Below are 21,883 nucleotides of genomic sequence, written 5' to 3'. Positions count from 1 at the left end.
ATGCAGAGTCTCTCTGGTAATACTGTTACAGCAAAGCTTCTGGAAGAGCTGGGTAACTCTGACAGCAGGCTTCCCGATTTCCACGTTCAATTGAGCATGTGCAATCGCCGGAAGTTGCTGTCTGTTTTACTCTTTAATAACGGTGAGCACCGATAGCCTCACTCTTACTTTTACTGCAAAATCCGGGCCATTAATTTCCATCACAGTCTGTTAGGCTACTGGAAAGTCAACTTGCTGGATTTAAGAAAACAAAATCAGCCTGCTGGGCTATTGACAGCCCTTGCTGGTTGACAGTTTTGTTGGACAGTCTCTTTTATATGAATTGGTGTGTTGAAGCTTTGAACCTGCAACCTAAATCTAAATTTAAAAAACATTCCTCTGTTGTACATCCGTTTCTCACGATTGAATCAATTCAGACAAACTATGTAACAGGTTAACAAACCAATCAGACGATTAAAAAGACATTGGCCATCATCTTAGTGTCTCTGCAGCCAGCCAAAAACACTACTCCCCAGCCTCAGCTCTGTTTCATCCTCTGGCAACACCAGAGTTGTTTTCAAAAAGAGACACTAGGAGATAAAATATTTGCTCTTGCTTCTGTTTAATTTCTGATTTGTAATTCATAGCCAGAGATGTAGAGCCTGCCAGAATGTTATTTGTCCATCAAAGAGATCAAGAGTGCGAATGGGGAAAGAAGAAATGGCAGAGAAATTAAATGACGAAGACACAAAAAACCTCCCAGAAATACGAGAAAACCAAGGGTGTGGCGAGAATGAGGAATTTAAAGAAATTATTAGTAAAAAAACAGTACTAGCAAAATTCATGGGAATAAAAGTCAAGAAATCTCAAGGACCGGATGACCTACATCCTAGGGTTTTGAAAGAGGTGGCCATTGGGATAATGGACGCATTGGTTGTCATCTTCCAGAATTCTATAGATTCTGGAACGGTTCCTGCAGATTGGAGGATAGCAAATGTAACCCGCTGTTTAATAAAGGAGGGAGAGACACAACGGGGTAACTACAGACCCGTTAGCCTTACATCAGTAGTTGGGAAAACGCTGGAATCTATTATAAAGGATGCAGTAACTGGGCACTTAGAAACTAATAGTAAGATTGGGCAGAGTCAACATGGATTTATGAAAGGGAAGTCCTGTTTGACAAACCTTTTGGCGTTCTTTGAGGATGTAACTAGTGGAGTAGACAAAGGGGAGCCGGTAGATGTGGTGTATTTGGATTCTCAGAAGGCCTTCGATAAGGTCCCACACAAGAGGTTGGTGAACAAAATTAGGGCACATGGAATTGGGGGTAATATACTAGCATGGATTGAGAATTGGTTAACAGACAGAAAACAGGAGTAGGGATAAACGGGTCTTTTTCAGGATGGCAGGCTGTGACTAGTGGGGTACCGCAAGGATCAGTGCTTGGGCCCCAGCTATTCACAATCTATATCAATGATTTGGATGAGGGGACTAAATGTAACATTTCCAAATTTTCTGATGACACAAAGCTAGGTGGCAGTTGCGAAGAGGATTCAAGGGGATCTCGACAGGCTCAGTGAGTGGGCGAGAACATGGCAGATGGAATATACAGGAAACTTTGAGATATCTGGGACCGACAGGACCGAGCTGTTGCCGTCCCATCAAAACTGCCGGACAAACCAGCGCTAATGTTAAAACATACGGAAGCTTTTGAGCTCCGTATCTAGCAACAAACCCTGTTGCTTCAGCTTCTAAACAGTCGGCCGTAGCTTGCAAGCGTCTCTGTAGCTAAGCAACAGCTTTAGCTAGACCTTGCAGAGCCTGACTGGTGAAAAAAAAGCAACGAAAAGAAAAAAAAAAACTTACTGAACCGACTCCTGAATTTTGCCGGTGGCTCGAGCATTCCGGACAGTTAACCTCCGGATAAACCAAAGTTTCCTGTAATGTGGATTCATGTGAAGTTATCCACTTTGGTAGAAAAAACAGAAAGGCAGAGTATTTCCTAAATGGTGAAAGATTGGGGAATGCAGATGCTCAAAGGGTCCTGGGTGTCCTTGTACATGAGTCACTGAAAGTGCAGCAAGCCATTAGGAAAGCAAATGGTATGCTGGCCTTCATTACAAGAGGATTTGAGTACAGGAGTAAAGAAGTCTTACTCCAATTATTTTAGGGCCTTGGCGAGACCACACCTGGAGTACTGTGTATAATTTTGGTCTCCTTACCTAAGGAAGGATATACTTGCCATAGAGGGAGTGCAACGAAGGTTCACGAGATTGATTCCTGGGATGGCGGGACTGTTGTACAAGAAGAGATTGAGTAAACTAGGCCTGTATTCTCTTGAATTCAGAAGAATGAGAGGGGATCTCATTGAAGCATACAAAATTATTACAGGGCTTGATGGGGTGGATGCTGGGAGAATGTTTCCCTTGGCTGGGGAGTCTAGAACCAGGGGCCACAGCCTCAGGATAAAGGGTAGGCCATTCAGGACTGAGATGAGAAGACATTTCTTCACAGAGGGTGGTGAATCTTTGGAATTCTCTACCCCAGAGGGCTGTGGAGGCTCAGTCATTGGGTATATTCAAAACAGAAGTCGATAGATTTCTGACTAGTAAGGGCATCAAGGGATGTGCTGATGGGGCCAGTGAATGGAGTTGAGGCAGAAGATCAGCCATGATCTCATTGAATGGTGGAGCAGGCTCGAAGGGCCGAATGGCCTACTCCTGCTCCTATTTCTAAAAAAAAAGCGTCTCTTATCAGTTAACTTATCAGCAGCACCAATGGTTCATTATTTACCCTGAGCACATTATTTCCCAGATTACTTTGAGCATAATTGCATGTCTGGGTTTATAGGAAGAGAGGGTTTGCCTGTGGAAACACAGTCCTTTGCAGTAGGCACAAAACAAATTACTGGGAGAATGCCTGAATCAGAACAATTGATCAGTTTGCATTGCACGTAGAGAGAAGGGCAATCTTATGATGCCCAATAGCAGCTGTCATTCCAAAATAGGCACCTTGGCAGAGTGCTGTTCAGCTGTTTTAAAGTGCTGGTGAGCAACGTTATTAAATAGTTGAACAACACCAAGAGCAGACCCTCCCATTGAACTGCAGTTGAACCGCTAGGCATTCTTTTAACATTCATCCAGTCATCTATTTAAATACCGTGGTTCTAGGTTTGTGATGTCCAATAGTATTGGCAGCTTGAGCAATGCATTTCAGTCAAAGCTGTTCAGTTGTTTTGATGAGGAGACATGCAAGAGATCTTTTAAGTTGGCTACAGTGTCTTACCTGGTTATTGGGGTCAGTGAGGTATCTTACAACAATGGGCACCAGGTACTTGGAAAAAGCAGTTGGGAAAGATGGTCGGTTCTCCTGGAGGAACATGGCTAGGTGCGGTACTTGCTCCATCAATTCAGCACGTACAGTGGGCTCTGTGGATGAAGTAGTACAATGAGATCAGGCAATAACTCCATAGTTGCCAAATTATAACACTTCAGTTTATAGCACAGGAGAGTCAAGCTGTGAGGCCTCCACTCCTGTGCTAAATTTTACAATATATAAATTAATCCATTAAATATATGTAACCTTGGGTGGGTGGGGGAAAAGAGAATTTGCCCCCAATGTTCTCTCTCCCCTCACCCCCCCCCACCCAAATACACAGCTCTTAATGTGGCTGCATCTCTGCTACACTGTAAATTTTAAAGTTACTGAAAACTCAAGCAGCATGCCGTCATTAATTGATGTAATTCTTCCCCAACCCTTGCAAGTCAGCAATACGCAACTTATGAAAGTGTTAGCCAGAAATGTGTGTCCTTGTTGTCCAAGAGCTGTTCAGTACAGTCCATTACTCTCAAGTTTATGATTGTTTGGGTAGATTAAAAAGTCTTGGTGAGAGTATGATGCATAGAACAGATATATTATTGTTATTTTCTACAGGTTGATAGTGAAAATGAATGCACTAGGAGATACTAAAAGCACTGAGGAACTGCACGTCAGTTGTTAACAGTTTTACACTGTTCCACCAATTGTAAATACTGTGCTTTTAAGTTGGAAAAAAATGGCTCACTTCCCAAACTCATCACACAGAGGAGCCTTGTCACAAAAATTTTCATTGTAATGCTTAGCGTGGGAGAATGGTGAATCACTGAACTAGCTTTCTTTTATACGTTCCATCTCCTGTTTCCCTGTGCCATCGAGGCCAAGAGTACAGGCAATCTAAGCATGGGGAACAGTTGGGGGGAGGCAAAAAAAAAATAACTTAAGAGTCCAGGTACACAAGTCATTACAAGTTAGCTCACAGGTGGGAAAATGACTACCTGAATGTTGGGCTTCATCACAAGAGGCACAGCATACAAATACAAGGAAGCACTGCTGCAATTGTACAGAGTGCTCCCTTTAAGTAGTGTGTTAATACTTTTGGGCATCCTCCCCAGAGAAAGGATGTTGCCTTGGAAAGGATCCGGTGACAATTCACAAGGACCATTCCTGTGATGAAGGGACTGAGTCACAATGAGAGACTTGAACAAACTTGGGTTATGCTCCCCGGGGATGAGGTGGTTAAGGTTTGATCTGACTGACACTGCAAATGGGAGCTCCAACGCATCACTTCAAGAATTAACCAACACACCACCCCAGGTTTAAATATAAATGCATCAACAGTAAAAGGAAGATGTTTTTGGCCATATCCGGCTATAAATCTCCAGCGCCCTCTGGTGTTTGAGGAGGCTGAAGGGATGTAATCTGTCACCCCCGATCCTCTCTAACTTCTACCGCTGCACTATAGAGAGCATCCTGACAAACTATCACTGTATGGTACGGCAGCTGTAGCTCCCATGGCCAGAAAGCCCTGCAGCGGGTAGTCAAAACTGCCCAACGCATTACCGGCACCCGGCTACCGACCATAGAACATATATATCAGAAACGCTGCCTACGGAGGGCACGGTCCATCATCAAAGACCCTACCCACCCCAGCCACAGTCTGTTCGCCCTCCTACCATCTGGAAGACGCTACAGATGCATTCGCACCCGTACGACCAGATTTAGGAACAGCTTCTTTCCCAGGGCTGTCATCCTACTGAACTCCACAAATAAACACTAAAGCCTGCACATCCGCCGATGCACTTTATTATGGTCATATTAATGCTAATATAGATGTACAAATGTATGTTGAAATGTCAAGTGTCCTAATCCAAATTGTACACTCTCGGGAGCCGCAAGCCTACATTTCGTTGTACTGCACTTGTGCACTAACAATGACAATAAAAGTTGATTTGATTTGTGTTGTCCTATTGTGGTCAACTACCAGAGACAACCAATCGAGAGAAATATTCAAACAGGTACTGGCGCACTACAGGCACTAAGGAGAGCAGATGGGCCACTTTCCAATAAGAGGATAAAAGATTTCCATGATCTAAGCATGGAAAATTCATATAAGTCTTCTATTTACTATCTGCCCTTTGCAGCCTGCATAGATAACTGGGACATTACAATTGCCAGACAGCAAGTCCATTGAGAGTTTGTGAAACAGGAAAATCACTTGGGTGGCACCACTACCCAAGCATTCACTGGACTGTCACACACACACAGATAGGTAGAATTTTTTTTAATACATTTGTTGGACGACACTGGCAAAGCAGCATCTATTGCCTATCTCTGGTTTCCCCGAGGGCATCAAGAGTCAACTGCATAGTGTGGGACTGCATCCACACAAGTCAGATAGGGGTGTCCTTTCCCGTGGACATTAGTGAGCTAGTTGAGCTATCAAGACTTACTGGCAGCTGGCATGGTCATTTTTACTGACATTCAATGGCACCAATACGTTATTTTTTAAAAAAAGGCACTTTTTTGGGGCAATAGGAGGCACATGACTTACAAATTCAACAAGACTTGGCCTTTCGTGTGATTAAATGTATTCTTCTCCAAATACCACCCTCCTTGGTTAAAAGGTATAACTATTCAATCATCTTCAGAAGGAATTATTGCCATACACTCAAATGGTCAAGCATTCAGAGGGGATACCATCTGCAGTGCATTCTAAAACTTGTACTCAAAGTGGGGATGCAATTGGTTTCCCACAGAGCCACACAGAGCAGCAAGGTCTCGAGTTCAATCCCTAGGTTGTGGTGAATTTGTGGCTTATCTTGAACAATGCCAGTGCACCTCTACATGCTCCAGAAGAATAATAATAAATGGATAAAATAGGGATCTAGCTCCTGATCACTGTGCCACAGCTAGGAAGTGCGCATGAGAGGGGACAAAGTGAGGTCAGGATTAGGTTCAAAGATAAATAACCTGACATTCCGTATCTAGGTTGACACATACAGGGATCATGTAATGATTTCCACTACAAATTCACTAATTTTTTTCAGGTTGGTGGATCAGCAAAAACTGATTCCCTCCCAATTCTGGTGTTAAAAATACTCAAATTCTCGCTAGTCTTTACACTTAAAAATCTCTGCCAAAATGTTACTACATTACACTGGTGTCGATGCCACATCCATTTCTCAGGAATGATTTTCAGCAGCAAGTTCAACAGAGATATGAAGTGAGCTTTGAGTTTAAGCAGTCGATTAGACTCTCCCTGTAATGAAATAGTACCTGTTTAGACACTATGAATAGAACTGCGTTTATGTGTTCAACCATAAATGTATTATGATGCTTTGGCAACATAAGGTGTACCTTATCATGCCAATAAAGCAATTTGAATTTGAATTTGAAATAATGGTTGTGACCAGAGGGGGCAGCATCTAAATTACATTTATCTACAAGTGTGAGGAGTTACGTCATCTGGGACGCAATTAGACTTCTAGTACCAGACAGCTCATCAGATATGGAGAGCAAACAGCGCCCTGAAATATTCTTGTAGAAGGATGACTACTTTATTATAAGAAATCCTGTTTCCATTACAGTGTTCAAAGCTTGTTTTAATACACTTGCCAGACCTTTTGGAACTGCAACGAAGGCCCAAAAGAGTATAAATAATTGGCAGTGGTCATGTATCTTTAACTGTGCCTCTATTTTTAGGTCCCTTGTTTGCTTTCTTGTCCTCCAGGGGTGTTTCACATTTAAAAAAATTAAATCTGAATCTACCCAGGTCCGCCAATCCCCACCAACCACCCCTCACCCACACACGGTTTTGACCCTAAAAAGAGAACCTGAAAAGCACCCCCCAAAATAAGTTTTTATGCCAGCAGTAAAAACAGACTTTAAATGATGCTTACACAGGAAGATAGACTGCTTGGGAGAGGTACCACAAGGCTATCTGCAACTGTGGAAAAATAGCCCAGCTTGAATCAGCGCCGTAACAGGGCAGAAAAGCACAGGGGTAGATAATTGTGGGTGGGGACGGGGCAGGGTCGAAAGAGAGAAGAAAAAGCAAAGAAACAATCACCTCTTCAGCAAAACGCTGGTCCATCACTCAAGACAAGCAGATTACCAACATACCTGTATCTTCAGAGAGTCTAACTATCGTCTCCATGACAGCCAAGAAGTCTTTCTCATCGTCGCTAAAAGCTCGCAGAACATCCAAGAGACCTCGAGCAACAATCTGCCTGTTCAAGATGAAAATGCGTCAAAAGTGCTCATTATTTAGGGAGGAATCATTTGCACAGCACAGTGCATTTCATGTTATGGCAGTCAAGCTTTTTGGGGACTTTTATAATCTTCCTGCTCCAGATTATTTTGGCTCTTGTATCTTAGATCACTCTCATGTGCGAGTCCCAACTCCTCATACCTGCCAGAGTACCCTTGCCTGGAGAGATTTTGGTAATGAACAAACACACACTGTCTGCTAATTGCTTTAGTCACTGAACTTTTCTTCTCCAAACCATTTCAGTCCAGTCTTCAAAAGTAACAGACCTCATTAAGTTTAAAATTATCAAGCACATTTTTTTTTAAACAAAAAACAGAGACAAGCACATAATATAGTTATATATTATATATTATAATTTACTGCTGAAAGTCTTTTACCTAACTCCTCCAGTAGACAAAAACAACAAAAAATGTTACTCATTTAAAATATACATGTGTTTCTCCTTCCTTTAATGAAAATACCAAACTGACCAGCACTGACTGACTGACTGACCTTCCCAGATTTCCAACCTCCCCTCCTGGCATTTTCCAATAGCTCTGATTTAAACAGAACAGTCTTAAATTTTGGAAAAGTTTTGGATTTTGAATATCGCACCATTCAGATTTTTAAAAAGGGCCATCAACCATGTACAAACTGAACCAAGCACAGTGTTATTTAAGCACAACTTATTTTTCTCTCTCCACCCTGTAGGAGAAAAACCTTACAGCACTTTTCAAATTAAGCTTGGTTCAGAGGTCCGAGCAGCAGTCAGTTTTCCTTTTTTTTTAAAAAAAAAAAGTTGTTCATGGGATGTGGGCGTCGCTGGCAAGGCCAGCATTTATTGCCCATCTCTAATTGCCCTCGAGAAGGTGGTGGTGAGTCGCCTTCTGGAATCGCTGCAGTCTCTGTGGTGAAGGTACTCCCACAGTGCTGTTAGGAACGGAGTTCCAGGATTTTGACCCAGCGACGATGAAGGAACAGCGATATACTTCCAAGTCAGGATGATGTGTGATTTGGAGGGGAACTTGGAGGTGGTGGTGTTCCCATGCGTCTGCTGCCCTTGTCCTTCTAGGTGGAAGAGGTTGTGGGTTTGGCAGATGCTGCCAAAGCAGCCTTGGTGAGTTGATGCAGTGCACCTTGTAGATGGTACACACTGCAGCCATGGTATGCTGGTGGTGGAGTGAGTGAATGTTTAAGGTGGTGGATGGGGTGCCAATCAAGCGGGCTACTTTGTCCTTACTTGTGCCTTTTAAAACTACTTATGTACTGTGACTGGATTTAAAAGGAGCAGCCACTAAATCAAAATTTGACAAAAATACCTCGCCCTGCCCTACCCTACCCCGGGCATCAAAAAACGACATGAACTAATAAGGAATCTTGTTGTCAGTCAGTCCATTTCTATTGTACAACATAGAGCTAATATCCGATGTTGCTATTATAAAATTATCCCTATGGGAATGAAGGAAGAGCTGTTACAGGTATGCAACACAAATTCAATTATATAGAACACATTCTTTGGAATGCAGCCTTTCAATGAGCCAAAAAAAATGATAAAATAATAATGCACCTTATTCTCAAAGCTCCAAAAAGAGTGTATAGCAGGAGTATCCAAGTTTTGTGTCCGCGTGGGCCACTTACTTAGATGTGTACCAGGCCACAATCTAAAAAGTTTAATTCCACGTTCTCATAAATTTGCCAAATTTGGTCTTGCAGTCCAGATTTAGGATTTACCCACAGCACTTGCGAAACTTCCAGCCCATGAAGGTCAAACAGGACAAACCAGCGAGTTAATAAATAGAAGTGCAAATAGGATCGAGCTGGCTACGGGTACCTCGGGTCTGCCCGAGGGACAAAAAACAGTGATGCTGCAGCACACAACAGGAAACCTCACTCTCCAATATTTCTACTGATTCCTTGGAGCATTGCACTTAAGTGAAAAATAAAAATAGGTAACACCAATTTAAGTATTAATGTTTTGAATTCATTTCCAGAATTTAAAACTTGAGAGTACAGGTTTGCTTTGGTTATTTGTACAAGAATTTTACCCCTCACCTAACTTGACAAACTTGGACAATGTTTAACTCTAATAACTGAATTGCCTCCAGTCGAAAGTCAAGTTGTCTCATTCTCTCTAATTTGGCAGTAGGTGCAGAGATTTGGTCATTGGATTGGATGTACTGATCTAAATAGTCCAGTCAATGTGTAAAGGCAGAGCACCGTAGCCGCTTCAGACTGGCTTTTGACAGATACAGTGAATCAGTAACAGGGAGTCGAAACATCCTGGACCTGAGGGAATTCCACCCCACCCCTCCCAACTCTGTTCAGTAAACTCAGTCGCCTCGAGCAGAATTTATGTTCAAAAACATTAGAAACAAAACCCCAGAAGCAAGAAAAAACCCGCACAAGTCAGTCAGCATCGGAGGAGAGAATGGCAGTTCAGTGTTTCAGGCTGGGCCCTTCTTTAGAACTGAAAAAAATGAAAGTCAAGTATTTTAATAGAATCAGGAACAAAATAGGGGGGGGGGGGGGGGGGGGGGGGGAGGGAAAAGAGAAAAATCCATTGGATACCCGCCCAGCACAGAGAGGAAGTACGGTGGAAGAACTGATAAACTGCTTTTAAGAAAAAGCGCAAAATACTGCAGATTTAGGAAAACTAAAATACAAAAAAAAAACAGAAAATGCTGGAAATACTCAGCAGGTCAGGCAGCATCTGTGGAGAGAGAGAAACAGTTAACATTTCCGGTTCCAATGGGTATTTGCAGCATTTTGTGTTTTTTTAAAAAAAGGAGACTGACAAATGATGAAATGACCTTCTGAGACAATGAAAGGAAGAGGTGAGAAAATGAAAAAACACAAAGCCTGCAGTCCTGTTCAGAAATTAAGATAGAAACTGCTGGCAAAACACAGTCGGAAGGAGAGCACGAGGAAAGGGGGGGGAAGAGAGAAGCGGGCGGGGGAAGAGAAAGAGAAAAAAAGAGAAAAAGAGACTTACTTGCATCAATATACTGCCTTTCACAACCTCAGAACGTCTCAAAGCACTTTACAGCCAATGAAATACTTTTGAAGTGTAGTGACTATTGTAATGTAGGAAACGTCGCAGCCAATTTGTGCACAGCAAGCGCCCACAAACAGCAATGTGATAATCTGTTTTAGTGATGTTGATGGAGGGATAAATATTGGCCAGGACATCAGCGAGAACTCCCATGCTCTTCTTCAAAATAGTGCCATGGGCTCTTATGTTCACCGAAGAGGACAGACAGGGGCTCAGTTTAACATCTCAACCAAAAGGCGGCACTGCATTGGTGTCTTAGCCTAGATTTTGTACAAAAGTCTCTGGAATGGGACTTGAACCCACAACCTTCTGGTTCAGAGTCCAAAGTGCTTCTTCATTTAAAAAAAGGCAGATGAATCAATGGGGATTTTCCTTCCCTTTTAAGATCTTGGAGGTCACATGAATACTTCAGTGGAGATGTGCAATAAGGGTCAAATTACTAGAAGGTTAGTGTAATTTGGATCAGCCTTCAATAGTCATCTACTTAGCCAAACTATGTATAACACAACCAGATTTAAAATGCAGCAATTAGTTTTGCAAATCAGAACATTCCAGCTGTCATAGGTGGGAGAACAAATAATTTAAAAAGGGAGTCCCTCAGGGAAAGCTACACAAAGGAGCACATGAAGACAAGTCGTGTGATGAAGGGATGCGTTATGCACCCCCTCCTTTTAGGTTTCGCTACAGTATGCAGCATTCCCGAGCACGGACACAAAGCAGGCAAATTGCACCCAGGCCTCTGGCAATGCTAATTCATAATCATCTGCTTCGAGGGGCATCTGCCTGACCTGCGCCGAGCACATCCTACTGCTGGCTCAGGCAAGTCAGGAAGCTCAGCACATCGAAGTACCTCCCCTGCAGGGTTTTATAGACATGAGAATACCCATATATTGAGTTAAAAATGAATGAAACAGGATTTTGCATTGTGTCGAGTATTGCTACCGACTGTGTCTATGCAATGGTTTGTTTCTGCAATGAGTGCATTTCAGAAGAACAGTCGATTAACATCTGTACAGGAATATTAACAGCAATGCAAGATAAATGAATGGCAAAAAAATTACAAGTCTCAGAACTTATTTTTAAACAAAAATGTAACTAGATAAATACCACCTTCTCATACTTGGCAAGCAGTAATGTGTTTGAGGGTGGAAGGGGGAGGAGAGAGAGGAGGCATACAAAAAGGAAGAGGGCAGTGTTCTACACTAGGATTATAAAAGGTACGTGTGTTACATTTTCATACTATTTCCACTTAAACTATATATATTAAAAAAAGTCAACAGACAGCACTACAATTATACTCAGGTATCAATCTTGGCTCAGTGGTAGCACTCTCGCCTCCGAGTCAGAAGGCCGTGTGTTCAAGCCACATTCCAGAGACCTGAGCATATGATCCAGGCTGACATTCCACTAACACTGAGGGAGCCCGGCACTGCACTGCCAAGTGGGTCGTCTCTCGGATGACAAGTTAAATCGATGTCGCAGTTCCCTCTGGTGGACGTAAAGGATCCCATGGCACTATTTGAAGAGTGCTCCCAGGATCTTGGCCAACATTTATCACCAACACAACCAAGGAAACAGATTACCTGGTCATGTATCTCATTGCTGCTTGTGGGACCTTGCTGCGTGGACATTGGCTGCTGTGTTTTCCTACAATGCAACAGTGACTACACTTCAAAATAATTTATTGGCTGTGAAGCGCTTGGAGATGTCCCGAGGTCCTGAAAGGAGCTCAAAGCTCTTTCTTTGCATAGAATTTGTTCTTCCAAACTTGGGTTGCATCTGGAAAGAACATTTGGAGCTGAATAGGTGATGCATTTTCCAATGTCTTTCACACAAATCAGTCATCCATAGGGCTCAGTGGAGGAGCCCCCTTTTTAAATGTAAAGAAAGATATGGAACATATTTTAAAGAGATACAAATAAGCATCTTGGGCTAAAAATTGAGTAGCGCCCCGCTAACTTCGCTGGGGTGCTACTTTTAGTGCCCCGCGCTGGAAATTGAGTGGTTGCACCCAAAGAAGGAAGCGGGGTGCTACTGGAAGCGCCCCGCATCCCTCTTGGGGCACTGAGAGTCAACATCGCGCCACAGCATTGCAGGCCTTCCTCCCCTTCTTAAAGGGGAGAGGCCTTGCGCAGCGTGACCCAGGGCCCAGCTGGGCCCCCCCCCGGCGATCGGGAGTGCTGGTAAAAGAGCCCGGCACTCAAGAAAAGTGCCAGGCTCCTGGAGCGCAGCCAGCACTCCGCGGAGGAGGCCGTTCATGGGAGCACAGGCAGGTGCTGGCAGGCAGCCAGCAACAAAAATTGCCACCCCATACCTCGCCTTTAAAATAGCGCCTCCCCAGCCACAGGTAGGCCCCGACCCCGTCGGACATAGCGGCCGGCGGTAAGTCAGGGGGCGCTCCCGAAGATCGTGGCGTTACCGGTTAGCGCCGCCACTGACCTCTCGCTGAATTTTGCGGGAGGCGTGAGCGACGTCGCGTCCGGGTGCTAGTTGCTTTGCGCAAAGCATCCCAATTCCCCCCCCCACCCCCAAGTGTTTTACTAACAGAGATCCGTTTTATTCTAATCTGCATGTTGAGATCAGTGAATAGCACAACTTATACAGGCAGTTCTTGGGGATTCTGCGACATAGTTGGAGGGTTTCAAATGGGCAATGGTTTAAGGATATTGTGCTCCTCCTCCCAATGGCTGCATGAATAGGGAGCAAGCCAACGAGAACTTTCCACGGCAAGGAACACAAACAGGGCTGAGAAGCAGTTGGTTTGTTTTGGGTCAAAACGAACATTTAAACTTTTTTTGAGATTGCAAGTTAAATAGACAAGGGAAACCACCTTAACTTGCTAACCAGATAAAAATGCCTACAGAGCCCCAGTCACTACACTTAATGGCTCTTGAATGCCTCCAATGGTTTTACCTTCAATACCCTACCCAAACATCTATTTCAAGTATTGATTACTCATTGTGTGAAGAAATTCTTCTACACATCAGTCCTGAATTGCCCTGTTAACAGTTTTGGTCTGTGCCCTTGTTCTGCTGTTTTATTTACCTTGCCATAATGCTCCAGATATACCCTTTATATACATAGTTTAACATCTCAGCTTTCACTTATCTGGTTAGCTCTGCTGACCTCAGTATGGGACACTCCACCCTCCCTTTTCCAGTTCTTGACAATATTTCATTAAACCTGCATCGACCACTGATGCCAGCAAGTCTTATGACTAACCCCACCTAAAGTCTATCTTTGGAAAGTTCTGCAAAAAGGCTGAGAGCCCAATAGGTTGTATGCTAAATTTCACTCAAGTTTTGAGAAAAAATGTAAAACTATAAATGAACAGATACTGGCAGAGGCAACTTGTGAATGAAATCTACCACCTCTAACCAAATGTCGATACTGCATTAAACGCACACACATCCAGAACCTAAGAATATTTTACTCTTGTATCAATAAACATTTTTGTTCTAATGCTGGATGACTGCGCGCCACCAATTTCCCCTCTGCATCATTTTGATGTAACACTCACCGTTGTTGGCTGATCACTATCTACTGTTGGCTCAGTTTGTACATTTTCTAACCTTTGTCCAGTTTTCCTCTCTGCCTTTGTTCATTTGTGAATTATGAAATAAATAGTTAAAACTAAATATCCAGCCCTGATGAACTTTGGGGCCAGCTAGGAGGATTACAGTGGCCAGTCCATTCCTGTACATCTGGCGCAACACCTACACAATATACACCTCTACTGAATACACATCTCAAGCTTACCCTCCCTCTGTACAGCAGTCAGAAGTATCAAAAAGGCCTGGTCATTAGTAACAGCTAATATTAATTTTAGGCAATAATCCACCATCAACAGCCCCATTATCAAACACAGTGCAGACAGTTTTCATTGATTAGTCAAACATCAGGGTTCATGCCCTGCCTCAAAGGCAGAGTCCTTGACACCAAATACACCCAGGCGATTTCACATCAAATCCCTCCCTAAAGCCAAGGCCTTGAATTTGTCAGTGTTTCAATCACACACTTTAGTTGACAATTTGTTTTTAATGTTAATAAATATGTTTCGAAACATACGCAACATCTAGAGTGTAAGCTATTGAAGCAGCAGCGTCTCCCACACCAATCCAATACAGCAAGGGGTGAACAAGTTATCCATCTTTGTGGGGGTACAAGTGTGTACCATGGAGCTTTGGGGGGGGGGGGGGGGGGGGGAGGCAGGGAGGGAGCACATATAATGTTTAAACCCATCTTCCCATGTATCCCACGCTGCTGATATTCAGATTTTACCGCTTCAATTTAGGATTTGGCTACCAAGAGGCAACGTGCTGAAAACAGCCAAACCTCCAGGCCCAGGATATACAAACAGGACAAACCAGTGAATAAGAAATAGAAGCACATCTAGGACTGAGATGAGAAATTTGGTGTGGAGATGCCGGAGTTGGACTGGGGTGGACAAATGTAAGAAGTCACAACACCAGGTTTTAGTCCAACAGCTTTATTTGAAATCACAAGCTTTCGGAGCGCTGCTCCTCCGTCAGGTGAAGTGGAGAAATGCATAAAGACACAGCTTATATAGTCAGAGAATAATGTCAGATGTTTACAGGTAATCTTTCCAACGGCCATTTATCACACCTCGGCAGAGAGATAATCACAGCAATCAAAGGCGTGAATGGTGTCCAAACAGGTCAGTCAGGAAAACATTACATCAAAGAACAATGAGGTGGGGTCACAAGGGGGCAAATATTGCAGATGCTGGGGTCTGTATGAAAAACAAAAAAAGACAAAACACTTTTTTTGCTGGAAATCACAGCAGGTCCGGCCGCATCTGTGTAGAGAGAACAAGCCAATGTCGACTCGAGTCTGGATGACCCTGCATCAGGTGGGGTTACATGTAGCGTGACATGAACCCAAGATCTCGGTTGAGGCCGTCCTCATGGGTGCGGAACTTGGCTATCAGTTTCTGCGCGACGATTTTGCGTTGTCGTGTGTCTCGTAGGCCGCCTTGGAGAATGCTTACCCGAAGATCGGAGGCTGAATGTCCTTGACTGCTGAAGTGTTCCCCGACTGGGAGGGAACACTCCTGCCTGGTGATTGTTGCGCGGTGTCTGGTCATCCGTTGTCGCAGTGTCTGCATGGTCTCGCCGATGTACCATGCTCCGGGGCATCCTTTCCTGCAACGTATGAGGTAGACAACGTTGGCCGAGTCACATGAGTATGTACCATGTACCTGGTGGGTGGTGTCCTCACGTGTGATGATGGTATCTGTGATGATGACCTGGCATGTCTTGCAGAGGTTGCTGTGGCAGGGTTGTGTGGTGTCGTGGTCGCTGTTCTCCTGAAAGCTGGGTAATTTGCTGCGAACGATGGTCTGTTTGAGGTTAGGCGGCTGTTTGAAAGCGAGTAGTGGAGGCGTGGGGATGGCCTTAGCGAGGTGTTCATCGTCATCGATGACATGTTGAAGGCTGCGAAGAACATGGCGTAGTTTCTCCGCTCCGGGGAAGTACTGGACGAAGGGTACTCTGTTGGTTGTGTCCCGTGTTTGTCTTCTGAGGAGGTCTATGCGATTTTTCGCTGTGGCCCGTCGGAACTGTCGATCGACGAGTCGAGCGTCATATCCCGTTCTTACAAGGGAGTCCGTCAGTGTCTGTAGGTGTCCATTGCGTTCCTCCTCGTCTGAGCAGATCCTGTGTATTCGCAGGGCTTGTCCATAGGGAATGGCTTCTTTAACGTGGTTAGGGTGGAAGCTGGAGAAGTGAAGCATCGTGAGGTTGTCCGTGGGCTTGCGGTAGAGTGAAGTGCTGAGGTGTCCGTCTTTGATGGAGATTCGTGTGTCCAAGAATGAAACCGATTCTGAGGAGTAGTCCATGGTGAGTTTGATAGTGGGATGGAACTTGTTGAGGTTATCGTGTAGTCTTTTCAGTGATTCTTCGCCGTGGGTCCATAGGAAGAAAATGTCGTCGATGTATCTGGTGTATAGCGTTGGTTGGAGATCCTGTGCAGCGAAGAAATCTTGCTCGAACTTGTGCATGAAGATGTTTGCGTATTGGGGTGCGAATTTGGTCCCCATGGCTGTTCTGTGTGTTTGGGTAAAGAACTGGTTGTCGAAGGTGAAGACATTGTGGTCAAGGATGAAGCGGATGAGTTGTAGGATGGCGTCTGGAGATTGGCTGTTGTTGGTGTTGAGTACGGAGGCTGTCGCAGCGATGCCATCATCGTGGGGGATACTGGTGTAGAGTGCCGAGACGTCCATCGTGGCGAGGAGTGTTCCTGGTTCAACTGATCCGTGGGTGCTGAGTTACTGTAAGAAGTCTGTAGTGTCGCGACAGAAGCTGGGGGTTCCCTGTACGATGGGTTTCAGGATGCCCTCGACATATCCAGAGAGGTTCTCACACAGGGTTCCGTTGCCTGATGCGATAGGACGTCCGGGTGTGTTGGCTTTGTGTATCTTTGGGAGGCAGTAGAAGTCTCCCACGCGGGGAGTACGTGGGATGAGAGCGCGTAGGATGCTTTGAAGGTCTGGATCGAAGGTCTTGATCAGTCTGTTGAGTTGGCAGGTGTGTTCTGCCGTCGTACCTCTCGCACATTCCTCAACCATCTCGTACACCAGCTCTACAGCAGACGCTGCAACCTCGAAACCGAGATGGAGTCCATGTTCTCAGCCTGTGCTCAGGACACAGCAGACCAGCTACGAGACACCGCCAAACAAACAAGGCAACGGAACTACGCTACCTGCATGCACACCAAGAACAGGAAGCTTGAGAAACTCGGCATCACCAGCAGCAACCAAGCCTCCCACGGTTGAAACCACAGGGAAATCCATCGTCAACCTGTCCGACCACACCCTTCAACCAGATGAAATTGAAGTTCTCAGCCGAGGGCTCAATTTCTGTCCCACCACCAAAATGGACCCCATCGGTCTCGCGGCAGACACAGAGGAATTCATCAGGAGAATGAGGCTCTGGGAATTCTTCCACAAATCCCAAGATGTCAGCAGCGAACCCAATGAGACAATCAATGATCCGGAACAGCAGACAGAGGGATCCGCAGTGCAGCGACCGAAGAAGAAAGAGTCAAATTGGACCCCTCCGGAGGGTCGCTGCCCTAAGCTTGACATGTATGCTCAAGCTGTCAGGAGATGCATCAACGCCAGATTCATCAACCGCACTCAAGACAGTCCAGAATGTCACCCGAGCACAACGCAACGCCATCCACGCTCTCAAGACCAACCGCAACATCGTCCTCAAACCAGCAGACAAAGGAGGCGCCATCGTCCTACAGAACAGAACGGTCTATTGCAAAGAAGTATACCGACAACTGGACAACCAGGAACACTACAGACAGTTACCCGCAGAGCCGACCAAAGAACACACCCGCCAACTCAACAGACTGATCAAGACCTTCGAACCTTCAAAGCATCCTACGCGCTCTCATCCCACGTACTCCCCGCGTGGGAGACTTCTACTGCCTCCCAAAGATACACAAAGCCAACACACCCGGACGTCCTATCGCATCAGGCAACGGAACCCTGTGTGAGAACCTCTCTGGATATGTCGAGGGCATCCTGAAACCCATCGTACAGGGAACCCCCAGCTTCTGTCGCGACACTACAGACTTCTTACAGTAACTCAGCACCCACGGATCAGTTGAACCAGGAACACTCCTCGCCACGATGGACGTCTCGGCACTCTACACCAGTATCCCCCACGATGATGGCATCGCTGCGACAGCCTCCGTACTCAACACCAACAACAGCCAATCTCCAGACGCCATCCTACAACTCATCCGCTTCATCCTTGACCACAATGTCTTCACCTTCGACAACCAGTTCTTTACCCAAACACACAGAACAGCCATGGGGACCAAATTCGCACCCCAATACGCAAACATCTTCATGCACAAGTTCGAGCAAGATTTCTTCGCTGCACAGGATCTCCAACCAACGCTATACACCAGATACATCGACGACATTTTCTTCCTATGGACCCACGGCGAAGAATCACTGAAAAGACTACACGATAACCTCAACAAGTTCCATCCCACTATCAAACTCACCATGGACTACTCCTCAGAATCGGTTTCATTCTTGGACACACGAATCTCCATCAAAGACGGACACCTCAGCACTTCACTCTACCGCAAGCCCACGGACAACCTCACGATGCTTCACTTCTCCAGCTTCCACCCTAACCACGTTAAAGAAGCCATTCCCTATGGACAAGCCCTGCGAATACACAGGATCTGCTCAGACGAGGAGGAACGCAATGGACACCTACAGACACTGACGGACTCCCTTGTAAGAACGGGATATGACGCTCGACTCGTCGATCGACAGTTCCGACGGGCCACAGCGAAAAATCGCATAGACCTCCTCAGAAGACAAACACGGGACACAACCAACAGAGTACCCTTCGTCCAGTACTTCCCCGGAGCGGAGAAACTACGCCATGTTCTTCGCAGCCTTCAACATGTCATCGATGACGATGAACACCTCGCTAAGGCCATCCCCACGCCTCCACTACTCGCTTTCAAACAGCCGCCTAACCTCAAACAGACCATCGTTCGCAGCAAATTACCCAGCTTTCAGGAGAACAGCGACCACGACACCACACAACCCTGCCACAGCAACCTCTGCAAGACATGCCAGGTCATCATCACAGATACCATCATCACACGTGAGGACACCACCCACCAGGTACATGGTACATACTCATGTGACTCGGCCAACGTTGTCTACCTCATACGTTGCAGGAAAGGATGCCCCGGAGCATGGTACATCGGCGAGACCATGCAGACACTGCGACAACGGATGACCAGACACCGCGCAACAATCACCAGGCAGGAGTGTTCCCTCCCAGTCGGGGAACACTTCAGCAGTCAAGGACATTCAGCCTCCGATCTTCGGGTAAGCATTCTCCAAGGCGGCCTACGAGACACACGACAACGCAAAATCGTCGCGCAGAAACTGATAGCCAAGTTCCGCACCCATGAGGACGGCCTCAACCGAGATCTTGGGTTCATGTCACGCTACATGTAACCCCACCTGATGCAGGGTCATCCAGACTCGAGTCGACATTGGCTTGTTCTCTCTACACAGATGCGGCCGGACCTGCTGTGATTTCCAGCAAAAAAAGTGTTTTGTCTTTTTTTGTTTTTCATACAGACCCCAGCATCTGCAATATTTGCCCCCTTGTGACCCCACCTCATTGTTCTTTGATGTAATGTTTTCCTGACTGACCTGTTTGGACACCATTCACGCCTTTGATTGCTGTGATTATCTCTCTGCCGAGGTGTGATAAATGGCCGTTGGAAAGATTACCTGTAAACATCTGACATTATTCTCTGACTATATAAGCTGTGTCTTTATGCATTTCTCCACTTCACCTGACGGAGGAGCAGCGCTCCGAAAGCTTGTGATTTCAAATAAAGCTGTTGGACTATAACCTGGTGTTGTGTGACTTCTTACATGAGAAATTTGAGTTGATGTTTCGGGTCGAAGCCCTTTTTCAAAACTGGAAAGGAAATAAAATAGATCGAAGGCAGGGCTGCGATCGAACAAAAGAAGTAAGAGACATTAAAAGGCATTCAAAACCAGACGAGATGGTAATAGGTCAGTGGAGACAAAAGACAGCAGAGATTAGGTGTGAAGTGTACTGGCAGGATAAGAGACAGCTGCCATGTGGGAGAGAGAAAAAAAAAGGTGGGGGGGGGGGGGGAGGTAGGAGAAAGGAGAACCCAAAACAAAGGGGTAGAAAAAAATAAGTAATAAAGTAACAGGGGCAGAGGTTATGATCTGAAATTGTTGAACTCGATATTGAGTCCGGAAGGCTGTAAAGTGCCTAATCGGAAGATGAGGTGCTGTTCCTCGAGTTTACGTTGAGCTTCCGTGGAACAATGAAAGAGGCCAAGGACGGTGAGGTCCAAGTGGGAATGGAGCGGTGAATTAAAATGATATTGATAACCTCAGCCCCTATTACTTTTTTTACTTATATTTTTTTCCACCCCTTTGTTTTGGGTCCTCCTTTTCCGCACCCCCCCCCCCCACCTTTCCTTTTCCCCCCCCCCCCCTCTCTCCCACCTGGCAGCTGTCTCTAATCCTGCCAGTACACTTCACACCTAATCTCAGCTGTCTTTTGTCTCCACTGGCCTATTACCATCTCGTCTGGTTTTGAATACCTTTTAATGTCTCTTTTACTTCTTCTGTTTGATCGCAGCCCTGCCTTCGATCTATTTTATTTCCTTTCCAGTTTTGACCCGAAATGTCAACTCAAATTTCTCTCCACGGATGTTGCCTGACCTGCCGAGTTTCTCCAGCATTTTCTGTTGTTATTTCGGATTTCCAGCATCTGCAGTATTTTGCTATAGGACTGAGATGCCTTGGCTTTCAGGGCTGGTTTGCCACAGTTTTATCATCCCTGCAGTACAGCTCAAGCAGGCTTGCTTTACCTGTTGAACACATTGTCACTGGCAGCATACTTCTCCAGTCTGGAAAGGGGGGTCATTTCATCTTGATTTGCTAAATCCAGGAATGAGGTTATCCGTATTCCGTCACAGTCTGAGCCGTATTCATCGAACCCAACTGCAAGCCAAGAACAAACAGCGTCATTCTAGATCATCGACATAGCTCACTTCAAACAAAGCTTAAGCAAAACAGTCCCAGCGCCTGACGTCCAAATAAGATGTGACAAAGGTCTGTATAATGCAGGGCGTCAACCACAGTTTCTCAGCAGGAAGATACAAAGCAGCAAGGAAAGACACCTCACACCATGGAAGGGTGAATAAAGTAGTCGAGCTGCAATCTGCCTGGTATACTGGTTAGAGTATTGGTATTGCATATCTAAAGGACAGGTGACGTACTATGTAGTTCAGAAAGGGGAGGAAGCACAGGGAAAACCCGGGGGGGGGGGGGGCGGGGAGAAAGAGGGCAGTGTCTGCAATACAGAAATAAACTCAGAATGCCAACAGCAAGGATTTGCTGGTGTCTGGAACTGAGATGGAAAGAAGTTTTTGAAACTTGGCCCCAATGCTAAACCTCCTTCCACAGCACATGTTGGTTAGTAGTCCCCTTGCAAATAGATTGCCACAACTCCCAAGAGGTCCATGCACATACAACATCGCCTCAATTATCTGTGCTCCCATTATCTGCTTTTGATTATCTGTGGAGTCAAGCTAACAGCCCTATTTGGTTTCACAACGCAGTTCCCCTGCCAGTAAGATAAATTGGTGCTGCAACAGTTGATCAGTTAGCTCACAGCCCCTCCTGCATGAACCGGAGACTACAGCCAACAGATTTC

General features: G+C 45.4%; 1 protein-coding gene across 1 annotated transcript in view; it reads right to left on the bottom strand.

The window, feature by feature from the left end:
* The window catches only part of ppp4r1l (protein phosphatase 4, regulatory subunit 1-like), a 66,925-nt gene that overhangs the window by 39,290 nt on the left and 5,752 nt on the right, over nucleotides 1-21,883 (bottom strand). Inside the window, 3 exon segments of the mRNA XM_086005189.1 lie at nucleotides 3,265-3,407; nucleotides 7,420-7,526; nucleotides 21,036-21,168. Of these exon segments, the coding sequence (XP_085861315.1) occupies nucleotides 3,265-3,407; nucleotides 7,420-7,526; nucleotides 21,036-21,168 (383 nt within the window).

The sequence above is a fragment of the Somniosus microcephalus genome, chromosome 13, assembly GCF_052327205.1.
Source record: "Somniosus microcephalus isolate GS21.2 chromosome 13, FLI_Smic_1.0, whole genome shotgun sequence".
NCBI lineage: Eukaryota > Metazoa > Chordata > Chondrichthyes > Squaliformes > Somniosidae > Somniosus > Somniosus microcephalus.
The sequence above is the reverse complement of the archived record's forward strand: the minus strand, read 5'-3'. Positions and strand labels throughout refer to the sequence as shown.